Source organism: Dromaius novaehollandiae, chromosome 9 (assembly GCF_036370855.1).
Source record: "Dromaius novaehollandiae isolate bDroNov1 chromosome 9, bDroNov1.hap1, whole genome shotgun sequence".
In the NCBI taxonomy this organism is placed as follows: Eukaryota; Metazoa; Chordata; class Aves; order Casuariiformes; family Dromaiidae; genus Dromaius; species Dromaius novaehollandiae.
Window position 1 is genome coordinate 6,480,964 of NC_088106.1, and position 24,473 is coordinate 6,505,436.

At 42.4% G+C, this 24,473-nt stretch overlaps 3 protein-coding genes and 1 non-coding gene across 7 annotated transcripts in view; 2 read left to right on the plus strand and 2 right to left on the minus strand.

The window, feature by feature from the left end:
• ACTRT3 (actin related protein T3) lies at window positions 1-4,368 on the minus strand. 2 transcript variants are annotated; one of them, XM_064516600.1, is made up of 2 exons: window positions 4,151-4,368; window positions 1-919 (listed from the first exon to the last, which is right to left on the minus strand). In XM_064516600.1, exon 2 carries the CDS (start codon window positions 892-894, stop codon window positions 1-3), a length of 894 nt encoding a protein of 297 aa, XP_064372670.1. In that variant the 5' UTR covers window positions 895-919; window positions 4,151-4,368. The 2 variants fall into 2 exon arrangements, with proteins under 2 accessions (XP_064372670.1, XP_025961536.2); XM_026105751.2 differs by lacking the exon at window positions 4,151-4,368 and adding an exon at window positions 2,308-3,186.
• Window positions 334-18,837, plus strand: MYNN (myoneurin). Of its 3 annotated transcripts, none has more exons than XM_064516594.1 (8): window positions 334-408; window positions 5,138-5,436; window positions 8,234-9,036; window positions 10,970-11,129; window positions 11,887-12,065; window positions 12,353-12,436; window positions 12,853-12,939; window positions 15,017-18,837. In XM_064516594.1, the coding sequence occupies exons 1-8, from the start codon at window positions 376-378 to the stop codon at window positions 15,283-15,285; spliced, it is 1,914 nt and encodes a 637-aa protein (XP_064372664.1). In that variant the 5' UTR covers window positions 334-375; the 3' UTR covers window positions 15,286-18,837. The 3 variants fall into 3 exon arrangements, with proteins under 3 accessions (XP_064372664.1, XP_064372665.1, XP_064372666.1); XM_064516595.1 differs by lacking the exon at window positions 334-408 and adding an exon at window positions 4,549-4,648; XM_064516596.1 differs by lacking the exon at window positions 334-408 and adding an exon at window positions 4,554-4,722.
• TRNAV-AAC (transfer RNA valine (anticodon AAC)) lies at window positions 3,747-3,819 on the plus strand. The gene has a single exon. It is a non-coding gene; the product is annotated as a tRNA-Val (tRNA).
• Window positions 16,649-24,473, minus strand: part of LRRC34 (leucine rich repeat containing 34) — an 18,905-nt gene continuing 11,080 nt past the window's right edge. The window contains exons 12-14 of the mRNA XM_026105746.2: window positions 22,935-23,061; window positions 22,455-22,654; window positions 16,649-18,279 (exon numbers count right to left, since the gene is read on the minus strand). Coding sequence (XP_025961531.2) covers window positions 18,276-18,279; window positions 22,455-22,654; window positions 22,935-23,061 — 331 coding nt within the window. The 3' untranslated portion in view covers window positions 16,649-18,275. The remainder of the gene's footprint in view (window positions 18,280-22,454; window positions 22,655-22,934; window positions 23,062-24,473) is intronic.

The window sequence follows — 24,473 nt, forward strand, 5'->3', positions numbered from 1 at the left end:
TTAGAAGCATTTTCTGTGCACGATGTTAGGCCCGACGTCCCGGTACTCCGCCCGGGTAACCCACATGTGCTGGAAGGCGCCCAGGGAGGCAAGGACGGAGCCTCCCACCCAAGCGGAAAGCTTCCTCTCCGGAGGAGCACTGACCTTCACCTTCACGTCGCCCGGGACCATGTGAACTAGCTCCTTGTTCAAGCGTTCAGCAATTCCAGGGAAGAGGCTGGAACCACCAGAAAGGACGATGCCGGAGTAGAAGTGAGCCCTCAGGCCAACGTCACACTTCATGATAGAGCTGAAGCAGAGCTTGTCGATCCCTGGTGCCTCTATGCCAATGTCAGGAGGATAAAAGAGGGCTTCCGGACAACGAAACCTTTCATCATGAACCTTAACTTCACTGCCATCGGGAAGGTGGTAAGTTTTTTCCACTTCGCTAGGTTTCTTAGCCATCTCCTCCTCTGGGTTCAGGCACACATAACATAATTTTTCTTTCATGTTTTGTACAAGCTGCTTCTCAGCCGCGGTGACTCGTGAAGCGCCGCTGTTCCTCAGAAGCTGCGTTAGGTAGTCCGTAAGATCGCGGCCAGCCAGGTCAAGCCGGAGGACGCCATGGGGCAAACAGTAGCCTTCAAAGATTGGCACGCTGTGGGTGACACCGTCCCCGGAGTCCACCATGCAGCCCGTGGTGAGCCCGGAGGCGTAGAGGGCGAGCACGGCCTGGATAGACACGTAGAGCGCCGGTACGTCAAAGCGCTCAAAGAAGAGCTCGGTCATCTTCTCCCGGTTGACCAGAGGGTTGAGCGGAGCCTCAGTCAGAATCACGGGCTGCTCGGTAGTTTGCATCTGCAGGTCGTTGTCGTAGATGCTCTTCCACACGGCCTCCATGTCCTCCCAGGACATGATGATCCCGCGCTCTATTGGGTACCTGCGGGAGTCAAACAAAATAAAGGGCAGTATTCTTCACCCCAGGCTCCATGGTCTCCCCTTGGGCAGGGTTGTCTGCTGGGGGATGTCCCAGGTGAAGAACATTAGGAAAAAGCACCTTAAGTAAGCACTTTGTGTAGCTTTAAACTATGCATGTTGCTTTGAGAAAGTCCTGGAAAAAGTCTTGGCCCTTTCAAAGGCCCGACAACCTCAGCAGCTGCGAGAGCCGAGATCAGTCAGGGCTTCAAAGAAGGTTGTAGCATGTTACCTGATCAGGACCTTCGTTCTTTGAGTGTGGTTGTCCAGCTATGGCTGAACAGTTTGATATGAATAATTTGTAATTCATTAGTTCATTTACAATTATTAAGATGTAATTCTCAAGGACTGCTAAAGACCTTGCACAAACGGAACGGGTATTATTAATACCGGGGCAATATGGGACTGGGGAAAGGTGTGGCTGCGATGTCAGCCTTTTCCAGACGGGTGTTACAGCTGAGCACAGAAGATCCCGTGATTGTGGTGAACTGCTGCTGCTGTAACATCAGGAACATGAGTGCATGCCCACAAGTGCCGTCCACGTGGACCTGGGATACGCTACAAGCACAAAAACAGTTAGTAAGGATGCTCATTTTTCCCAAATGCTCTCTTGCAGCGTTTATTATATACGCATCCCTGTAATCATGAGAAACCTCTGCGTGACAGCGGGAGGGTTACGAAATCTTGCGGCAGCCAGTGCCAAACTGAGCAGTACTTTGTCGCTGCCCACCTCCAGCTTCTTCTGTTTCCCCTTTCCCTTCCCTGTCCCTGCCCTCCTCTGGAGCTGTTTTCCCTTTCCTATTTTGTTTCTCTTGGCTTTCCTCACTCCTTCTCCCACTGGTTGGGCTTTGGCTTATGCTTCCCTTTGCAAAGGGTGGCAAAGCTAGGTTTCCTTCTCTAGCTCCTTCCAGGATTAGGCATCTCGGTGGCTGTGTCTAACAAAATCCAGGAGGGTCAGTCACGTCTTCCCCTTGCAAACCCTCTCCGCCGCGAGCGGCCTGCCCAGGAGACCCTGGTGGAGGTGCAGTCCTCTCTGGGCAGCTCCCATCTTGCCTACAGCCCGCTGCTGCCACTTCATCACGGTCCTGCCCCACAAGGCTAGCAGCGCCAAACTACTCCTTTTCTTCTCTAAAGTTGTGGCTGTCTCATATTCTGACTTGTAACAACTTGCTGGAACTGCCCCTCTCTCCGTGCAGGAACCGCAGTGCTCCGCTTCTTCCCGTGGCCGCCCCACCTGGTCTGTCCTGCTCACCCTGCCCGGCCTTGCTCCTTCCCTGGCACCGGCTGGAAAACTCCCCTGTCTTACTCTGCCCTCCACGTCTCCGTGGGCTTTACAGCTCCTCTCATGGATACCTGATGGAAAGGATCCCTCTCCTGGCCTGCGCTTCGTTCCCAACGTAGCAGTCCTTCAGGCCTGCCGCCGCCTTGTCCTCGGGATGGCCGACCACATTGGCGTAGACGATCCACGGCTTCTTCTCCCCAGCGACGCCAGCCTTGATCAGGCCCGAGCCGTTGTCTATGACGACGGCAGGAGGCAGATGCGGCATCGTAGGCAGCGGCTTCCGCTCGCCCTTCCCTGCCCGGCCCCCAGGAAGCAATGGGGCAGCAGCGCGTGCCCCCCCATTATGACAGAGCCCACCTGGGCCAGGGACCGTCGCTACGACACCAGCACCCGCTCCCGCGCCCCGAGGCTGCGGCACCGGCGGCAGCCGAAATTCAGAGGGTCACCAGATCCGAGCTCAGACCACCAGCAAACTCCACCCCCCAAACGGCTCCTACCACAGAGTCAGTCCCAAAACACTCTGTGGGCTTCTTGCCCGGGGGGGTTTAGAAGAACATCCATCGGTGTGAAATGTTCACTGAGGGTACGGCTTTTTATTTCTGGGTGTGCTGAAAAAGTAGTTAGTGTTTTGGGGAAGACCAAGATTTTAAAGTTACTCTCTCATACCCATGGTGTTACTTTTGGTGGTAGGACTCTTTCTCATAGTCAGGGATGAAGGTTTTCAGCGTGGATCAAAAAAGGCAGTAGATCCAACCCTTTTGCATGTATAAATGAAAGGCCCCACAAGGCAGCATATAGGGTCTGTCTCCTTGTTTTGTAGGAGAAAACAGGAAAGATGCCGTACGGCTCCCTGTGGAAGCTGCTGTAGCAGCTGCAGAAAGATGCTGCAGCTTCTTGTGCCTCTAAAAACATGTCTCCAAGAAGGTGCTCGCTTTTGCCTGAAACAGCGCCTGGATATAAAGAGCGCCTGCTTATAAAGAGACAGAAAGTCCTTAGAAACTCAAAGGCATTTCTGCTAAAAATAGAGAAGTTAACCATAATGTCCAAGCCAAATATCAGTTCAAGCAACTGTTCTACGCATGCTTAGGTTCCTAATGTATCTTTAAACGGGCACAGATTTTTTAGCTTTCTATCCAGAATGTGCAGTTCTGTTGGAGTATTCTCACCCCAGGTGTCATTGCTATTTCTCAACGGATAAAGTTTATTTACATATCTATATTTATGTCTGCATATACACTGTCAGTGCATGTTTCTTAAACATGCAGGGCCTTTTCTGATATCAGAAGGAAAGGCGCTGTAAATGCACGGCACATAAATGCAACCTATTTCCTCCCGAGCTTCTCTTCAGCGTGCCCCACTCTCCCTGTGAGGATGACTACCGTGTTCTACCTTTCCTTTCACCGGGCGTTTCGCACCTCGGCAGCCGGGCACGAAGCTCCCAGGCCCCCAGACACCCGCACGACCTGCGCGAGCCTTAGCCCGGCGGCGGCGGCAAATCAGTACAAGCGGCGTTTCCGTAGTGTAGTGGTTATCACGTTCGCCTAACACGCGAAAGGTCCCCGGTTCGAAACCGGGCGGAAACACCGGCAAGCGGCTGCTATTTTGTAACGGGCAGTGGCACCTGCCGCTAACCTTAAAACTTTTTAAGTGATTTTTTAAAGTTCTTTTTAATTAGAAGCACAGCTATGGGAAATGTAAAAGTTCTCAGCGCTATTGCCTTAATAGTAATAAGTAGATTAAAAATGCTTCAACTAACATTTACTGTCCGTGGCTAGGATGTATGGCAAATAAATTACTTTTAGATCATTTCTGTCAAATCCAAGTTTTAAAGGAGGCAGACAACCTAGTTTACCTGATCATACCTCATGCTGACTTCTCGATCCCTCCAAAAACAAGCCTAAACTTAATATTTACCTGAACGGGCAATTCCTTATCACTGCCAAGGGCCCTACGTCCTTCCTGCTCCCTTCACGAAGTTTCTACCGGGGGCGAAGCAGCTCCCGGAACTGGAGTCACTGGTTTGCCCCGCAGGTGTGTTTTTAACGTCGTTTTAGGCTTTAACTCGTGCTTCGCAGCGCTGCGATGCGACTACAGCTCCCGGCATGCACCTCTCCCCGCCGCCCGCCCACCCCCGCCCCGCCCCGCGCCGCGCTGCACCATGGGAACTGTAGTCCGCGCCCTCCGCAGAGCCGCCCGCCAGCCCCGTCCTGCGGCGCGGGTCGTGGCGTGGGCCGCGGCTGCCGCCCCCGTCCCTGCCGCCGTCCCGGCCGCCGGCTGCCGGCGCTGCCGCCGTCCCCGCCGCTCCACGCCCACGGCCGACCGAGACCGGAAGTCACATCCCGGAAGCGGCGCGCGTGGCGTCATCAGCAAATGGCGGCGTGAGGCGAAGGCGCCCCTTCTCTCCCCTCCCAGGTGCGTGTCCGGCGCTGCCGCCGCCTCCGCGGGCTCGGACCGGACCTGGACCGGACCGGGGCGGGCGGCGCGCGGTGAGGCGGCGCGGGCGGGCCCGGACGGGCAGGGCGTGGCGCTGCGCTGCGCTGCGCTCTGGGGGGCGGCGGGGCCCGCGGGGGGGCCCCGCCCCGTCTCGCCCCGTCCCGGGTCTCGCCCGGGCCGTGGCGGCGGCGCGGCCGGGACCCCTCGGCCTCCCCTCGCGACGGGCGGCGGCGGCTGGCGGCCCCGGCGCGGGCAGCTGATCCCCGCCGCAGCCGGGGCAGCGCCGGGGCCTCTCTGCTCCCCCGCTTCCTCCGCAGAAACAGCCGCCCCCTGCGTCCGGGTCCCGCACGGCTCCGCCGGGCCCCGCGGCCGCGCGTGGGTGCGAGCCCTGAGCCGTTCGTCGGGACGAACTTACTCCGTCGGGGAGACAAAAACCCGGTTTGTAAATCAGTTTCTCTCTTTCCCTAGACCAGAGCAAAGAGGCGGCAGCTCGCGATCAAAATGCAGTATTCGCACCACTGCGAGCACCTTCTGGAGAGACTGAACAAGCAGCGGGAAGCCGGCTTTCTCTGCGACTGCACCGTCGTCATTGGCGAGTTCCAGTTCAAAGCGCACAGAAATGTGCTCGCCTCGTTCAGCGAGTACTTTGGTGCGTTTTACAGAGATGCTTCTGACAACAATGTTGTTCTGGATCAGACTCAAGTGAAAGCTGATGGATTCCAAAAACTCCTGGAATTTATTTATACGGGAAACTTGAACCTTGACAGGTAACGTACCCTGTTAGAGGGGGGAGAAAAGCGAAATGAACTTTGTGTTAAGGCAGCGCTGGAATTTTTGTTCTTTACAATAAGTTCTGGAAGAACAAATGATAGCAGATCTCTTATTAACAAGTGAAGATCCTCTGATTATGTGTTTTAAAATACTGCCTGACATGTGAGTGTTTTTCAGGTCATAGGTAGCCTGTTATTTTCAGCCATCCAAAACAAAAATATGTTGTCTGATATTTTACTGGTAGCTTCATTCTCTGTGTCTCTCTGTTTGGGTCAGAAGGGATTAAAAATCTTCAGTGATTTCTGGGAGAGAGACGGATAAGTGTATTTCTGAAGCTGGATTACAGGGGTCCATTTCTGAAGCGAACACACAGAAACTTTATATGCAGTTTAAGAGATGAGGATAGTTACTATTTTAAAAAATTACAGAAAAAGTATTTTCATCCTTTACTGTGTTGATGTTGTTCGTGCCTCATTACTTCCTATACAGTGAGCATTCCTTATAGTGCTTCCCTCCCTCAGTTAGAAGGAAAAAAAGAGATTATCCATCAACAGGGAAATGTCACTGCTTAGAAGTCTGTAGCCCAGTGGTGGCACCCCTTCCTTGATGTCTGGTGTCAAATGCATTTTAAAAAAACTTTGTTGACATCACTCATGCTTCATTACTTAAGTGCACAGGTTCATGGTTTTTGTTCAGAATTAGCTACAAGCATGAATAGTAATAGAGCAATATAAACGGTTTTCTTAAAGTTAGTAATTTATGCTTTTCAAATTATGAACAGGAGCGTGCAGCATTCTCGATGTCTGGATCAGCATTAGGATAGTTTTGGGATTCATTTTGACAGCGGTTGAAGGCTCTGAGGCCAGAGGGAGATGAAAGTACTGTTCTCACCTAGGCTAAGTTATCTGAGTGAAGGTGATACCTGCAGGTCTGCTAATGTGTATTCCTGCTCTTGTAATATATCTCTTTAGGTGACTGCTGCAACTGTCTGCAGAATCTGTTGTCTTTTGTGATGGTGGGGGCACAGGTGAAACCATGGGATTTTACTTTGAACTTAGTGCTCGTATTACACAAGATTAGTAAAACGGTTGTATCTGCGCACAAAGAATAGTTGTTCCTAGTTATTTATTGTCTGATTGTTTAACTGCATCCAGTGGAAGATGTTCAAAGCTGTTAATACAGCACCTTGATTGCTTTCTTAAATTATAAAGAACCAGACAATGTAAAGGTATTACTTATTCTGCTGTATTGTATTATAATGCAACTAAGCACAAAGAAAATGGAAATTTCTGCTGCACTGACAGTATTTCCTTTTTATACTATTGGTTATAGTTGTAGTATAAAAATAGGCTTAAATTTGTATGCTATTGCAGATGTCTAATTGTTAATATCCTCTGTGGTTTGTATTCTTTGTTTGTCCTTAAAATCTACTATATATCATTATAAGAGCCTATATCTTAACATGGATTTTTATAACAAATTAACACAACAGATGGGTGCTTTATTTTTGTTTGTAATTTGAACTGTGCAACTATACTGAATCAACCAGATTTTGGCTTTAATGTATTCCAAGCAAAGTACTTAATTCTAAACTCATGATATTAACTTATTACTGCAGTTTCTTTTAAAGACATTGATTTTTATGAACTTGTGCAGCCCTCTGCTACTATAGCTACTGCCTATGCCCTGAATGAAGAAAGCTTAAAAGAAAGACAGGAAGAGAGGAGAAAATAGGTGGACAAGAAAAAAAGGCAGGAAAGGAAGGCAGATAAGATGAAGAAAGAGAATAAAACATGGAAAAAGAAAACAGGGGTTGAAGGAGCACCAGTTGGTAAAAATCTGTTTTATTCACTTTAGTATTGCACATAACCTAGTTCAAGTTTTTATGAATTAAGTATAAATGCAAAAGGTAGGAAGAAATAAAAGATGAAAAAGAGAAGCAGTGAAGCGTAGTAAGTCAGCCCGGCTGTGGCATCATAACACCCTTCACATGGAAGGTTATTCCTAGTGCTGTTACTGTGCTGTGAGCAGTTGCTTTGTATAGTGATGGAGACGAGATTGTTTAGTTCTTCCATATGTGCAACAGATTGATAAGATGGTGTTTACCATTGATCTTCCTTTAAAGTGTTGTAAATCTCTAACTTTGTTGGTGGTATATGTTAAACTTATGCTACCCTATTCAGATTTTTTTTTTTTTTAACCATTAAGGCCTGTGTTGCAGGAACTGAAAAATACAGGGTTGTGGCTTAAAGAAGGACTTTCTGGGTCTTAATGTTGTCTGTGTGTTGTTGATCCAAAGTAAAGACTCCCTGAAATCATTTTATAAAACAGGATTAATGCCTGCTTCACAGAACAGCTGAGGTGAATACACCGTTTCTGAACTGCTTAAGATTTTTGGCAGAAAGACTATAGAATGATCATTTTTGTATTTTATTCTCCAGTGTTTTATGCCTTCATACTGTGATTACTGAGTTTTTTGGACCAATCAACTAATATCCAGCCTCACCACATTATGACTGGACTTTTAACTTAAATTGCTATGATAGCTATGTAAATGAAAACAGTTTTTAGTTCTGTAGACCTGCAGACCCTGCTAGACATGGGCCATCAGCTTGGGAGTAACTGTCTTACTGTAATAAACACCAGATTAGATCTTGCTGCGTTCATCTCATAGTTGTGTTTTCTGACAGTGGAACTTTTCCATAGCTCTGCTGTCTGTATTTAATATACTTGACGTAGAACAAGTTTTCGCTTTGTCCAGAATATTGTCACATAAGTCTTATTTTCTTGCAGCTGGAATGTTAAAGAAATCCACCAGGCTGCCGACTATCTCAAAGTAGAAGAAGTGGTCACTAAATGTAAGATAAAGATGGAAGACTTTGCTTTTATTGCTAATCCGTCTTCTACAGAGACATCTAGTATCACTGGAAACATTGAAATGAATCAGCAGACTTGCCTTCTGACTCTCCGAGATTATAATAATCGGGAGAAAGCAGATGCTGCTTCTGCAGACTTGGTTCAACCACAAGCAAAGAAAGCAGCTTTAGAAAAGAAATCTGCTCAAACCAAAAAGCGAAAGAAAAATTTCAGCTCCCCCAAAAGCATACAGAATAAATCAGTACAATATCAGAATGATGTGGCTGAGAACGCATCCATTGAAATGTTCTTAGATGCAAATAAGCTGGCCACGCAGATAACAGAACAGGCTGCCCAAGGCAGTGATAACTCTGAACTGCAGTTGTCATCTGTGGTGGAAAGCGAAACGTTGGCAGCACAAGATATCTTAGTTCAGACTCTTACAGCAAAACAAAAACGGGGAAAGCCTCAACAAAACTGTGCACTGAAAGAGCATTGTATGTCTAATATAGCCAATGAAAAGAACACTTACCAGCTGGAGGGCTCAGGAGAAGAACTCGATCAGAAGTACTCCAAAGCTAAACCAGTGTGCAACACGTGTGGAAAAGTCTTCTCAGAAGCCAGTAGCCTCCGTCGACACATGAGAATACACAAAGGAGTGAAACCATATGTGTGTCAGCTCTGTGGGAAGGCATTCACACAGTGCAATCAGTTGAAAACACATGTAAGAACTCACACAGGTAAGCTCTTGGCTTTGTCCTCATAGACTGAGATCTGTAATAATAGTGTATGAATGCATAACTAAAAAGATCTTTGTATGCATTTTGACTTTTGCCTTAGAAATTTTGTTCGCTACAGGTATGCCTATGGGGATAGTACCTGTATCCTGGTAGCATGAAATGTTTTAAAACAGAAACTGATTTAGTACTGAAAAATGTTAAATAGCCAGAGAGGACTTAATTAGTCAGAGCATCTTCATTTTCAGAAACTCTCAGAGGAGCTGACTGTCTCTTCTCTCTGTAGAGTGATTACAGGAGATGAAGTGCCAGTATTGCCAGCAGAGCATGAAAGGCTCAGTGTGCTTGATACCATACTTTCTGTTGCATTTTTTAACATCCAATCCTAATATATGTTTGGTAACACAGGGGAAAAATACCTACATTCTTGTGACAAGTAGGTAACTTCTCCCATAGGTATCTTTTTAGAAGGTAGAGGAAATAGCTAAGTTAGTGCAGCATTTGGGATTTCATTTAGTAAAATGTTTAGCTGAAATGTATGATGCTCTCTTCATTCAGTCTCATTACTAGAAGTTTGTGTGGTATCAAGAGCTACTGGACAAAGCATGGAAGAAAAATTAATTATGAGCACTTAAATATCAAGACAACACCTCTGACTTAAAGATTATGAACAGCAAATCGCTGGGGCCAGGGAAGATGTACTGGAGCAGTAGTATGCTACACTTTTTGTGTTCTTCCTTGGAGATTCCTGCTGGAGACTTGGTCCTGTGTTAGTCTGGTCTCCAACCCGATCTGGAACAGCTGTTCTGCTATTGCCTCTGCTGCTGTACTTAACCTAGTGAGCAAGAGAGGGGCATTATTTACTTAGTTTTCTTTCTTTTGTGGCTGTTTCTCAGATTTCTGAAGTAATAGTGAAAAAGGTGAAATCTTACTACTTTTGCTCTTTTGCTCTTTCCCCCCTTTGGAAAACCCTGAGCTGAGGTCAGCAGTGGAGCTATATCTAGGAAGCCATGAAGATGTGAAAGAGGTGAAGTAGGTGGTGTTGGGCTACAGCTGCAGGAGAACACCTTGCTCTTTCGGTAGCCAAGGGAGAGGATTGCAAATTTACGAGCCAGTCACTAACCAAAGATTCATATGCAAGATGAAGCTTGTGATCAAAATTCAGGGACAGTTTTCTGGTAGGAACGTCAGCTGCACTTTCTACCTTTGAGGGTGTTGCACTTGAAATTTTTGCCTGAATAGGTAGGGAATTTTAATGTATTGTTTGCTAGATGGCAATTTAGATGTCTAATAGTTTTATTTTCCAAGTTTTTATCTATGCAATGTACTTCAGGATTGTTGTGTTCTTAGCTTGATTGTGCACTGCCCTAGAAATGCAAGCACAGGCGCTCTTATATTGTCATCTAAGACTGTGGAGTTGCACAGTCCATTAGATGAGGCCATATTGACCATTAAGATTTAACACATGAATAGTCAGAGAACTACCAGTAGCATTCTACAGCAGATGCTAACGGAAAATCTGTGAGAATAGAGAGTATACTAAAGACTTCTTGCTGTTTTACAGGCAAGAAAAAGCAGGTAATTTACTGGGTGTTCATCTTAAATATTCAGTATCGTGAACAGACATAACCAGCAAAATGTTTGAAAGTGTAGTAGTAGCATTCTCAAAATGACATTGGGAAAATGGCACTATTAAAAATATTAATTACTTTTTTTCCTCTTTCTCAAGAAGCAACGTGTTCAAAAATGGTCTCGTATGTGCTGTATTCTTGGCAGGTAGCACTTCAGTGGATTGGTTATAGCATGTTACAGGATGTTATTTGTAAGAAGTACTAGAACAGAGACTTGAGCTTTGATCAGGTAAATGGATTGGAAAGCATTCTTACGTAAACGTAGAGAATACACTCTTTTTTTTTTTTTTTTTTTTTTAAACTAGGGGAGAAGCCATACAAATGTGAACTGTGCGACAAAGGCTTTGCCCAGAAATGCCAGTTAGTGTTCCACAGTCGGATGCATCATGGAGAAGAGAAACCATACAAATGTGATGTGTGCAATCTGCAGTTTGCAACATCAAGCAATCTGAAGATCCATGCCAGGTAGGCAAAAGTGGGATCCTGCAGATCTGAAGATGTTTATTCATACATTTATTTAAACAGAGAGAACAATTTACTCCAGCATGAGCAGGAGTTAAATATTCACATAACTTGGTCATTTCTATTCTTTCTTTACTCTCAGGTCTCATTTTGCATTGCATAATAGGTATGTATGTGTAGTTCCTCATTAGGGAAGTGATTTGCAATTTATGAATGTTGTGGCATTCACACTGGTGTCTTTATGGCAATGACTGGATTTTGGCTTTGTTTTGTTTTTTAATTTCTTTTAACACAGACAAGGAAAGAGTTCCTTGGCGGAAGTGAAACAGAACGGGTCTCACTGTTTGCTGCTGTCTGTATGGCACTATTTGTATTTTTTGGCAGGAGCATAAATTATGTCTCTTTATTAGCAATCATTCTTTTACCTTTCAGTATAGCATAATGCAAAACTTGCTGAGTTCTCACGCTGAATGTTACTTGTTCAATGCCTATAGATCAATTTAGCTGCCACCGAAATCATTGATACTCTAATTGCCAGTCAACAGACAGTGAATTTTACTCAGTGAGAAACTGCTAACTCAAACCCAAACTGCAGGTCACTGGGGTTTTTTTTGTTTTTGTTTTTTTTAGTTCACGGAACATTAGCACAAGGAACTTTGGGGATAAAGCACTGATTGAGGCAACACCAAGTTCCTTTAATCACAGGTGTCATTTCCCTGTCTGCCGTAAGAGCCCTCCTAACACGCGTGTTTGTTCACAGGAAGCACAGTGGCGAGAAGCCCTATGTGTGTGACCGGTGCGGTCAGCGGTTTGCTCAGGCCAGCACGCTCACCTACCATGTGCGTCGCCACACAGGGGAGAAACCTTATGTGTGTGACACTTGTGGAAAAGCCTTTGCTGTGTCAAGTTCTCTCATCACCCATTCCCGAAAACATACAGGTAAGGGGAGACGGAACGCCGAGATACCCGCACAGGCCTGATGAGGGAGGACCGGCCGCCTGCAGAGAGGACAGAGATAAGCGATGATCAGGAAAATTGTAGACTAGGATTATCTGGGAGTTACCTCTGGTGTTTTCATCCATCAGTTCCTTTCTCAGGTTCTTTCCCTTTGACTTCAGTTTAGGGACTTCTTTTCCCATTGGACATTGCCTCTGTTTCATTTTAATTTGTCCTTTGTGTATTCTCGTTTATATATTGTAATAACAAGCTCCTTGTGTTTCCTTTAGGAGAGAAGCCATATATCTGTGGCATCTGTGGAAAGAGTTTTATTTCTTCTGGAGAGCTCAATAAACATTTTCGGTCCCATACAGGTCAGTTTCCAGACAGGCTGCTTCCTGCAAATAAGTAATTTTCCACATTCACTCAGCTTGTGCTGTACTTTAAAATAGTATAGTCTTTTAATTTATGTATCTTTATGTATCTCTATGTTAACGTTACTTAAAGAAACTACTTGTGATTTAAATTGCATTTTTCAGACTAATATCTAACAGCTTAGGTATTGATGTATTATCATGGCTTTACTTACAACATGAGTTTTTTTCTTTTCCATCTATTTTTCTGCAAATGGTTTTATTGTAAATACAGACACAGACAAAATAACTTACAGTTGCAAAGTTACATATTAAGATATAACTTTGAAACCTGTTATCCTAGGTATATAACTGTGTTTTCTTTTGATTTCAAGATTATAGTCTTCAGTTTTAATTGCCAAACCCATTTTTTTCAGGTGAAAGACCATTTATCTGTGAATTGTGTGGAAATTCTTACACAGATATAAAAAATTTAAAGAAGCACAAAACAAAAGTTCACACAGGTGAGTCCTTTGCGTAAAGAAAGGTTAAGACATTGCACTGACTGTTTGTATTCCACGCTGAGTAACTTTTTTTTGGATCAAATAGGACTGACATTAGAAAAGAAAGCTTTTGGGGGGTCGGGGGGATAGCTCTGTAGTGCCAAAAGCATCTGCTTTAGAGACAGCCAAACCTTTTAAAGCACAAAGCGTATGCTAATTAGATTCAAGACAAAGCATTTGCCTTGTTACAGGAAGCATTTTTTGAACAGAGAAGTGGATTGCTGCTGACAAGAATTTTTCTATGTAAATACCTACTCTCTTGTTCTAGTAAACTGTGAGAGGCCTTCATATCAAGGTATAGTCTGAATTGTAGTTTTTTTTTAATTTCTTCCTAATCTATTTTAGAAGGAGTCTGCCCTTACAAAGGTAATAATTGAGGTGAACAACGCATACTGGTTACAAGAATTTCTTTGCTTCTCAAAGGCCCAAATATTTTTATGTAACTGTGAAAGATTTTTTTTATATATACACAGTCAACATTAATCCAAGTCTGAGCTGGATTAGCAAACACACAAGATCGGACAGCTGGCAGAATGTTTCCAGCTGTGAATGCTGCCCTAAAAAGACTTTTCAGATACATCTAACTTCTATTCTAGATATCAGATTTTGATTAGGAAGAAATTTGATACATTACGTGCTTATGGTACAAAGCACAGAGATGTTCAGATAATAGAGCCAGTCTCTTTCAACACTGTCTCCATATGCCTCATTATCTGTCCATCCTTAAGTGTATTAACCATAATTCCCTTGCCTCTGTCATATGGAAAAAGAAATAATAGCTGTCTGTGTATGTCTGGACTGGGACAGATGGAGTAGTTTAGGCAGAGACTGGGAAAAGAAGAGTTGTAGGCAGAGGCAGCTTTGAAGGTCAAAGGCTTTGCGAAGCCCCATGGAGGCAGGCTGGTGTGTGGCGACACAGGCAGTGAGCTTGGCGAGTGCCCGGGAGAGCAGGAGAGTACAGGCAGGCAGCGAGAGCTGCTGAGGCAAGGCAGGTCAGCCCTAATGGGGAGAGGGAAGGCAGATAGGAATGCTTCACCACCAGAATAACAGGCTTTAGAGAGCACTTGCAGAACATTATTAATATCCTTTGTGGCCTAATCTGAAAGCCCTCCCAAAACGGTAGTAGACTGCATTCAGACAGGAAGGCTGTTAAGTGAAATCACTGTTAACAGACTCTTAAGAATGGAAAAATGTCTTTCAAGTGACTGGATAAAAACAGAACAGTTTTCTTCCAAAGAAGTTTATAGATAAATCATATGTTGTGCATTGCTATCGCAGTTAGAGGATGCTTGATGTGGCCAAGATTCTCAGATTTTTCTGGTGGAAAATCTCAAGGAAACCTTGATTACATTTTCCCCCAAGCTCCTCTGTTGACTGTGTTGTTAGGGATTTGTTATCTTCTGTGCCATGTCAAGTACAGATCTAGTCAGAATGTGTCATCCATCTATTTGTTACGCTACAAGCAGCAGAGAATGTGATTGTCAGTGCTGAGATTGTATTTACAGCTTGTTCTGTCTTTACTGCACACTTAAGTCACTGATAGCCCAGCTGCCTAGGCAGTCTTTGAGACAACAAATGACTGTTTAGGCAGGTGAAAAGGAATTCGCAGGATTTGCATAGCAGCTTTGGAACACTTCTTCAAACAGTCTTTATTCCCCAGAGGGATGGTGCCTGTAAAGAAAGTCATGAGGGGTAGTGAGATGACACTGCAGTTAGACCCAACAAGGTAATCTGATAGTGACTGAGAGTCTTGTTAAGATGAATATAACCGTTCAGGCGTTTATATTTTTGAGTTGGACTTGTTCTTTTTATTCTTCTGTGTAAAGACACACTCGTAGTGTTGTCTTTCATTTCCTTTTGAGTTGTGCTATCTACAGTCAGATTTCCAACTGCAGTTAGTTCATGTTCGCTGAGAGTAAGAATGACTCACTTGGTTCTGTCTAATAATAGTTCTTACAGCAATTCATGTATGGAAAAACTTTGCAGATGATGGAAGGAGAAATATTTTTGGAAAACTTGGTTTGCTTTTTCCTACCAGGATCTGAAACCCCCCCTGATTCCAATACACTTGAGAATTCTTTCAATGAACAAGAATCCATTCAGAATCAGAAGAGTCCTTTATCTGAGTCTGTAGATGTGAAGCCCTCTGAGATGTCTTTACCACTTCCTCTTCCCATTGGGACTGAAGACCATCAGATGCTGCTTCCTGTGACGGGTAGTCAGTCTCCTTCGTCAGAAACATTACTAAGATCTGCTGTGACTGGATATTCAGAACCTCAGTTTATTTTCTTGCAGCAGTTGTACTGACACTGCAGTATGGAGCCGACAAGGTAATCTGGTAACGAACTTGCATACCTTTGGTAAGATGAACATAATGATTCAAGCAGTTACACTTTTCTGAGTTGGATTTGTTCTTTTTTCTTCTGTGTAAAGACACTTGTAAGGCATCTCCATTGTGCAGTGCTGCCTTTCATTTCTTGTTGAATTGTGCTAATCTACAATCAAATTTTTAATTGCAGTTAACACTGATTTCCAGGAGATTATTTCTTTCCAGCAACACCTGCCTTAAGAATTCTCTCTTAAATACGTTAATGCATTTTGGAGATCTCCTCCAGTGTTCCTGCTCATCTGATATGTCACAATGTCATTTGGGAGCAGACATTTTAAGCCATATTTATTAGTTTAAGAATATTAGCCCAGATGTATGGGAGGGGGGGGAAATCATAATTCAGATGTACTAACAAGCTTGTACTCCTGCATTCCAAGGTGATATCAAGGAGTACATGACGGAAGGTAGGCCAGTGCTCTGGTGAGGTGCTTGCAGAGAATTACTGCTGTCTGCCAGAAGTAGCTGTCTTCAGTCAAAGGCTGACCAGAGGGAAGGAAAACTCTGGGTAAATGTCCTTGACAAGGCAAGTAAAGGCAGGTTCATTTTTTTCCATAGTTTGGTAAGTGAGAGAGAGGTAACATAATGACATACGTACCCAGTGGGTATTCTTTCCAAGATGTCACTCACTTCAAGTGAAGCCAACATTGTTGTACCTTGTCCCAGCTTTATTTTTCACACCCTTAAAATATCCTGTGTTTTGGCACAAATAGCCTTCACTCGAAAGAAGAGCTGGAACATGAGTGTTGTAGATGAGACAAAAAGATGCACCAACTTAATTGTGAGGCAAGAATCATAGTTTCATAATAATCATTTCTGTTACAGTAGTGTTTCTTGCTGTGTTAGACAGTAGGTACAAAAGAAGAAATAAATCCTTCCCCTCACTGAGAAAATACTACTTTAATGCTAAATGAGGGGGCTTTAAGGAAGAATACAACAGAGCAGATGGATATTCTTCTGGTCAAGGATTTATCAAAGTATGACTGATTTGTTTTAATTGAAGTATTTATGAATTGCATTACCTGTCATGTCACTTATTCACAGTAACATCATAAAACTGTTATTTAGCAAGACCCATGTAAAAGTATGCTTTATTACCAGCAATCTGAATTAAAAAAAAGGCAACATTTTTAGTGTCCTGATAGGGTTGTTAGTTAAAGTCTAGTTGACAAAATAGTATTTTTATACTCCATTTTTCCAGTTTGTGCCATTAGTAGCATAATGTGAGCATTATTTAAGTAATCATCAAATAGTAAGGAAACGGTCATACAACTGTACCAACAATACATTTAAAGATATTTATTTGTTGGTTAGTTACTTGGTGCTAGCATTTTATTTCCACTGATGCCTTGTGTTCAGACACTGATAAATAGAAGCGCATAGAAGATACCTCTTATCTGAATCTGTTTTACATGGAGTAATAATTAATCTGCACCTTAATTAAACAGCCTTGTGAAAAATTTCATGGAGGATTTCATTTAAATGTTTTCTAAATGGTCCCTTGACTCCTGAGTGTGACTGGATTTTTTTTCTCTTCCTACATGTTGGTACTTGTAAAGCAGTAGACCTTTAACTTTTGTGTTGATAATCCTAGGTTGTGGCATATGTTAAAAAAAAAAATTTTGCTGCTTGATCACATTTTATGCTTTAACATTACTGTTAAAGTCTACCATGCATAGCATGAAGTACAACCCCGTTCCCCAGGCATGTTCTTATCACAGGCATCTATAACTATGTTCACTGAAGCTGATTCTTGCCATTCCTTTCTGACCTTTATCTTCTTTGCTTATCCATACTACAACATTTATGAATAGCTGATGTCCTTTATAATGCTGGCAAAGGACAAGGGATGAAGTTCTGTGATTTTCTGTTAGGCATCCATTCAGACCCCCCACACACACACTTTTTTTTAAGCTTTTTTTGTTGTTGATGTAATACCTGAAGGATTCCTTTGTCAGCTCCACTTACAACTGAAGAATCACAGAGATCAGGATCCGGACTCTATGTAACAAAAGCGAACTCTACGTAGCTTGACCTAAGCTTCCTAACTGCTTTTTCTGTCTGAAAATAGAGTAAAATCTTTGGATAGACATACCTTTAGTCATGAGTACTGCAAAAACAACAACATTGTGCAATTAATAAATTCATATTTAAACATCTGTGGAAGATAAACTAACGATATGCTGCTGTAACCTGAGGAAAAGTATCTGAAGATTAACATATCCAGGATATATGACCACAAGTGAGAATTAGTTCTGGAAAAAAATTCACATTCCTACATCGAAAATGCATTCCATAACAATGTTTGTTTGGACTGTTTTTATATTTCTAAAACTATAGCTTATTACTGTATTCCTAGATTTCAGACTTTTTAAAAAATACAGTGCTTAGATTTATACAGGATCTTGTTTAGATACTTATAACAGTAACATTTGCTTTATTACTCATTTAATTTTCTTTATAGACAAGATAATCATTATTTTTTACAAGACAACAGTTTTAACCTTTTTTAATAGAATACACAGGCTTGTAGTTTTGTCTTGGAGCAATAATTTAGAGACCTGTACTCTCAAGTCCCCATCTGAGAGTCTTGATTCTTATCCTCACCTTTTGTGAAGATATCTCAGCTGCTGAGGTATGATCTCCTTTAACTGTATTCATTTACTAGAATATAGATTTTAGATATATCTAATTTGTAGGAGTGTTCAGGCTGGGTGCTGTAGGACCTGAAGAGGCAGGTCTGTACTGTATCTTTTGCTGATGCACAGAAATCAGCTGCACATCTGATTCATAGGCTTAAGGGTTCCAGGTTCATTTTGGAGGTACAAGGTGTAAAACAGTATTAGTTTGTGTGAGGGATTAATATGGGAAAACATGGAATCTTTTCTGGCATACTTCTCCTTCCTGAGACCTACCTGCAAAATGAAGAGGGAGTATTAACAATTCCAGTATCAGTAAATTGGAGAAAATCCCATGATTTGTCTCAGCGAGACCATCATTTCATACTATCCTAGTCAAGTTTGCACTGAAGTCAGTGCAAGTTTTGCCTGAATAGGTTATCTGCCTCTAGAAATTTATGAATTGGCTGTTCTGAAATACTTACACTAGAATAACTCCTTAACTCACTCGCTTCAGAATTTATGCCTAGATGTGGGTACAGAGCATGGCAACTTTTCTGAAGTAACACATTTCAGGAAATGTTCAAGTATGGACAAGTCCCATATAAAGGATTTCGGAGCTGTGATCTTGGAGAGGCTGTTGATAAGCCTTACAGAACTAAGCTCAGATAAGGACTAATAACTGATTTCTTAAGTTATTTTTGAAGTATCTTTCATGTATATACAATTTTTCCTCTGTTATTTGTATATAGCTCAACTCTCAGTTTTATAATCCCCTGGGAAGGGGGTTGTACATATTTAGCCTGAAGTGTTTTATGTTAGACTTTAATAAACTTGTTTTGTAACTTTCCCTCACCTTGTGTCTGCTGTTTATAACTGCAAGGGGTAGCAATGAGAGGAGGAGGGAAGCAGTCTAACATAACCACCATCAAAGTACCCAGTCACAAGGACAGAAGGCAGCCCTTTGCACAGCATATAACACAGCAAGGATTATTACATTTTATTCTTGGCAGCAAAAATACCTGATTCTTCTGATAGAAAATATTTGGGGTTTGCTCAAATTAACTTAAACAGGAGTTTTATTCTAAATGCAGTCTAGTGTAATTGCTCTTGAGAATGGTGAGAGATTAATTCCCCCCCCCCCCCCAAGGTGGTTTTAAGATTTGGGGATTTTTTACACAGTGTTTTGAAGATGTACCTTTTAGGCTAAAATAGCTGTTAAGTGAATTTCTCTATCAAAATATGTATCTTATTTTTACTAAGTTGTGTTGTTTTAAAGAAGATGATCTTTATGTCTGGTGGCTAGATCAGAGTAGGACTTACTGGACCTGGCCTCTACCACTGGCCTGCTGGATTTGTCATTTTCCTTCCCTTTTATCTGGGGCCAAAATACTGCTTTTCTGCAAGGTGCTGTGAGTTCTGGAGGTAGCTATTGGGGTGTGTTTTGTTTTGTTTTTTCTTCCAGAAAAGGATTATTCTTGCTTTGGCTACTAGAATAACTTACAAGAACATAGTAAAAGTTTCAAGCCTAGGTAAATTTTCTCATTCAAAAGAATACAAAATGCTGCTTTTAATAATGTGAAGGCTTGGTTATCAGAGAAAAGCAATAAATGGCAGAGGCTTCTTCAAGCAATACAGTATTTTACATAATTATCTTAGTTTGCAGGAAGCTGTTTATATAAAATTCATTAAGAATTACTCTGCAGCCCTTTCTTACAAAGGAATATCGAAGTTAACTATAACATGTAAGCTATTTTTGTTGAAACTGTCAATAAAGCAGAATGCTCCTATGGGCCAAACATCTTGTTGTTAAATAAGCATTCAGGTAAAAGAAAAATATTTCAGAAACACATGCTAGTACTCTTCAAAGTAGGTGCTGTTTATCCTGTGATATTTTATGTATGACACTGTTGCCATCTTACCTCATCTACTAAAAAAAAAAAAAAACCCACTGCTGTGGATATAGTCCCAATTCCCTGTTATCACAGCAGTTTAATTTGACAGTTACAGCTGATACCATTCATGAATGTAATTTAAGACTTAATTTGAGCAATTAAATTAGTCTAGACTTTATACAGGACAAGAGAAGGAAGGATATGTGGGAAAATTATACCTTAGTATTACTCATACTGATCTTTCTGGCAAGAAATTCTATAATCAAAGTCCCAGTATGGAGAACACTGTCTCCAGACTATCAGAGTATAATCTGCAATGTGCTGAAGAGCAACACTCAGAGGAAAGAAAAAAAAAAATTGGTAATGCAGACCCTGCTCTACTAAAGCCTGAATTTTTATATCATGCAGATCCTTCTCAAACAGTAAGTTCTGTGTACCCTCAGCTTTTGTCTTCATTGTGGTGTTCTTCCTGTGCAGCAACAGTTAAAATCCAGAACAGGGTTCCCGCACAGTGTGACCTGTGGCCTTTGTGCTGAAGAGGATGAACACAAGCTATGAGGTCCCTATGCAGACCACATAATTCATTTTTAGGCTCCTGCTGTGCATCTACCTTTCAGGTGTCATATCTGTTAAGCTGCTCTGTGAAGAGAACATGGGAACTTCTGCTCAGGGTGGGGGGTGAAGTAAATTTGATTAGGTCTCATACCTGGCTCTGGCTGGCCAGAAGGTTGAGGGAGTGGAGAGTCTTTCCTGTCAACTTAAGCAACTGTAACTATCCTGCAGGGTTACCTCTATGTCCCCTAATGACACAGAGCTTTTTGGAGTAACAGACTAATTTGTGTTCTGAAAGGGGGTGGATGGATATGTACAACATCTGTGACACCATCTTGGTCATTTCCCCCTGATAAAGAGTATCCATTCACTGCCCTGGTTATATGCCATGGTTATGGTAATACAGACTCAAAACATCAGCAGTTACGTAGTTGCTTTTTAGAGATAGTGTTGAACTCTTTTGCTCTTATTTTGATCTCCTAGATCTTCTGCCTGCACACACATTTAAGGATTAATTTGTTATTTATTCCTTATATTCATTTTTATCAGGCATGTTCAGGGATGCAGAAGATTGCACTAGTGAAAGTCTTTAAGCAAGCCACTGCTGTCCTATTTGGTCACTTTTTCTGTATAGGAGCGTAGATCTAGTCACTTCTACAGCTCTGAGCAGTGTGAGTGGAAAAAGGAAACAATACTGAGTGAATCACAAACTCTTAAGAACGCTGTATCCAAACCATTAAACAATTTAACTACTATCACATGCATATGTTGTCTTATTCATTTGTCAGAGTTGCTACCTGACTCCAGTGATATGAATCTTTTTAAACAGTTTGAGAGACAGGAAGAAACAAGGACACAAGGTTTAGTTTTGTTTTTCATCTTTAGTACAACAAACAACTACATGGTGTAAGTTAATTAAAATATCATTAATGTGCCAGCAGATTAGGTTCATTAGCTTTAAGTATTAGTGAAAATGAAGTTCCTGCATTATTTTGGTTAAATACTTGTTACATTTGTTTAAAAAATCACTTTTGGAAAAACAACAAAAGCATGCCATTAGCATGTAAAAGGTGAGAGAGGATATGGAGCACACTAGAGATGAATGGATTTACCGAACTCCCTCAGCTTCTACAGGAATCTTCTTCCCACAGCATATCTGACTTGCTCTCAAGCAAAGCTGCTGCCCAGCTGCAGTCCTGACCACAAGTTTTTATTTTTTAATCTGTTTGAGCTGCCTGGCTGTGCTCCAGGCTGTAGAGACACAGTAACATCACCTGTGGGCTCTCCCAGTTATGTGGGAGCCTGACTGCAGTCTGCAGCCAGGCAGGGCAGTGGCTGCTCTTCCCTGCAGCAGCCCTAGGGAAGGGCACCCTTTGGTCATGATGCTCTGCATCTACAGGCTCTGCTGCTGCTCTGAACCAGCCCCCACATCTTTTTTGGACAGGAAGCATCCGATACAATTTTAAACAGAGAAGGTCTCCTAAACAGTGCTGAGTAGTTCAGCTGCTGAGAGCTTAATTCACCATCTGGAAATGCACTGCTCTGGTCTAAATTCTTTCTATTACCTCTGTGGTCTGTGACTGTCATATTCCCCCTAACTGGCAGGAATGCCTAGTACTCTCAGTGTGTTATGCCATTTTGAAAGTATTTTTCCTCTTAGTATGTTACTCCAATAAATTCATCTATCACCAGGAAACCCTGGAAGTACATCTAATCACAGTAAGACAAAGAGATGTGTGCAATAGAAAGGACTGCAGCAAAAGCAATACGTTTTCATACCAACAGGCTTTTAATAGGTTGGGCATTATTTAGCAACCAATTTTAAGGTCACTGCATACTGGAAAAATTTGTTTTGATATTTTCATCATTACTGTCTTTTTCAAGTGTTTTTAGATTCCTTCCAGACTAAAGACTCTAAAGAAACTGTGCAGCTAGTTTGATATAGATGTAGTCTATTTTACTAGAAACAAGATAGAAAAAAACCTTCAAGCATATGGAAGTGCATCAAACTGCCACCTTACTCACAAGTACTCTGAAACAGCTCCAATTGCAAGACTGGCATTAGCATCTTTGTTATTCATCCTCCCACAACTTGGTGTCCAGTAGTAATGCTTCTTGAGGCCATGGGAGACCTCTGCAAGGTGGATGTGCCCATCCACTTCATAGGGTTCCACATCTGTACAGTTAGGCTTCAAGCGGCCAGTCTGAATTAATTCTGAAAATGCCTGAAATTAATAAAAACAAAAGTTCTGACATAAAATATTCTACAAGGATGCTCTGCCATCCACTTTGACTACAGGGAAGACTCTAGAAGATAACACAGGCTAAGCAAGTACTTGATTGTTCCAGTCTGCTGATGTCCAGTGAATCTCTGGTCATTAGAGCACCCTATTATAATAAAATGGTACATCAGCTATCTTATTCACTAGTTGGTGTCATCTTCTCACTGATTATAATGCATAAATAAAACAGCCCTCCTAGAAGAGTTCAGAAGTGAACACTTACCATACAGGTGGCTTCATCAAATTTGTTCCCCCAAATGTAAATATAAGAAAGTTCCATGTTTGTTTTCATTGAATCTGAAAGCGCTATGAGTCCTTTGCCACTTATATTGTTGCTTGCTACTGATAACCTAATAAACAGATAAAATAATTATGCAAGTACACACCAAAGCATTGAGTTCCCATCCATTAGCTCTATATAGTTATTAATATGTAGCAGGTCAAGTCCTATTATAAAAATCCTCAGGTTGCTAAAGCAGTCTGGACTATGGAATTGTACTATGTCTCAAAGCACTTCCTTGACTCAAGCAGCGAGGTTATTCATTTCTTCAGTGTCACTGACTTACTGCATGGTGGCCAGGTCTTGTGTTCAGTCTGCTTTGAAGCCCAAGCCCTGGCACTTACCCAGGTTAAGCTTTGATCTTTGTGGGGTGGCAGTTATTTTTATATTAGTGAACCTGGAAGGCTTTCAGAGGCATCTAGCAGCCACCACCTCCTCAGTCTGCTACTTAAAACTAATGGCTTCAGGTAACACCTTTGATCAGCTTTTACAGCCTACTGGTACATGGTTTAATGCAGGCTACAAGATACACCTCGATAGAGAGATTATAGCTCTTCTGGGCTCACCCGGAAGCCAACTTAAACAGAGGATTTTCTTAAGTGTTGAAGATCAGAATCAACAAATATAGAGCCTTATCCCTGCATGGAATCTGATTACCTGAAAAGTCAGAAGACTTGGAGACCTTGGTTTGTTTACCCTTGTGCAGCATGGGGGCCTACACCTTCAGGATGCCAAAAAAAAAAAAAACCCAAAAAACCAAAAAAACCCACCCAAACAACAATAACAAAAAGCAAAATCAAAAAAAACCCTAAAGATCTAATAGCCCCTTTTTTGCCCTCTTAGAATGACTGCAACGGCTGTGAATCAAGTGCAAGATGGTAAGAACCACTGTAAAACTGATCTAAGATTCAACCAAAAAAGAAAATCTGAAACATACGCACAAGCACATATCAGACCATGCAGCAATGGATAACAGGACCAAAAATGAGAGAGAAAAAATGGAAAAGAAAAAAAATCAATTATGAATAGGACTGCCAGTACGGGAAGGTGAACATGAGGCCTTAGCACATTGGACTGAATGACATTTCTTGGCCTAGTATTTTACTGGCAGTGCTTTAGCTCAAGCAAAGCTGCAGGGCGCTTGGTTCAGTTACCCAAAGACAGGCCGCCTGTGCCATTTGAAATGCATTAGAGCATCCCACTGGGTTGCCAGCTGCAGGTCTCCAGTAGGACCTGTGGCATACTTGCAAGTACCCTTTGGACATCCCATATGTCTTGGGGCATCTCAAATGGCACAAGACACCTATGCTAAGGCAGATGAATCCCATCCGATCTGCTTGTCATCCTCATTTTTTCCTTCTCAGTTGGACCAAAAGGTTTTGAACTTTTAGTTCTACTTTTCTGTTTTGATCAGTAACATCCAAACACTCAATTTTGATGTCAGTTCAGCCACTGCCAAGTCTGAGTTTCTAATGTGCTCAG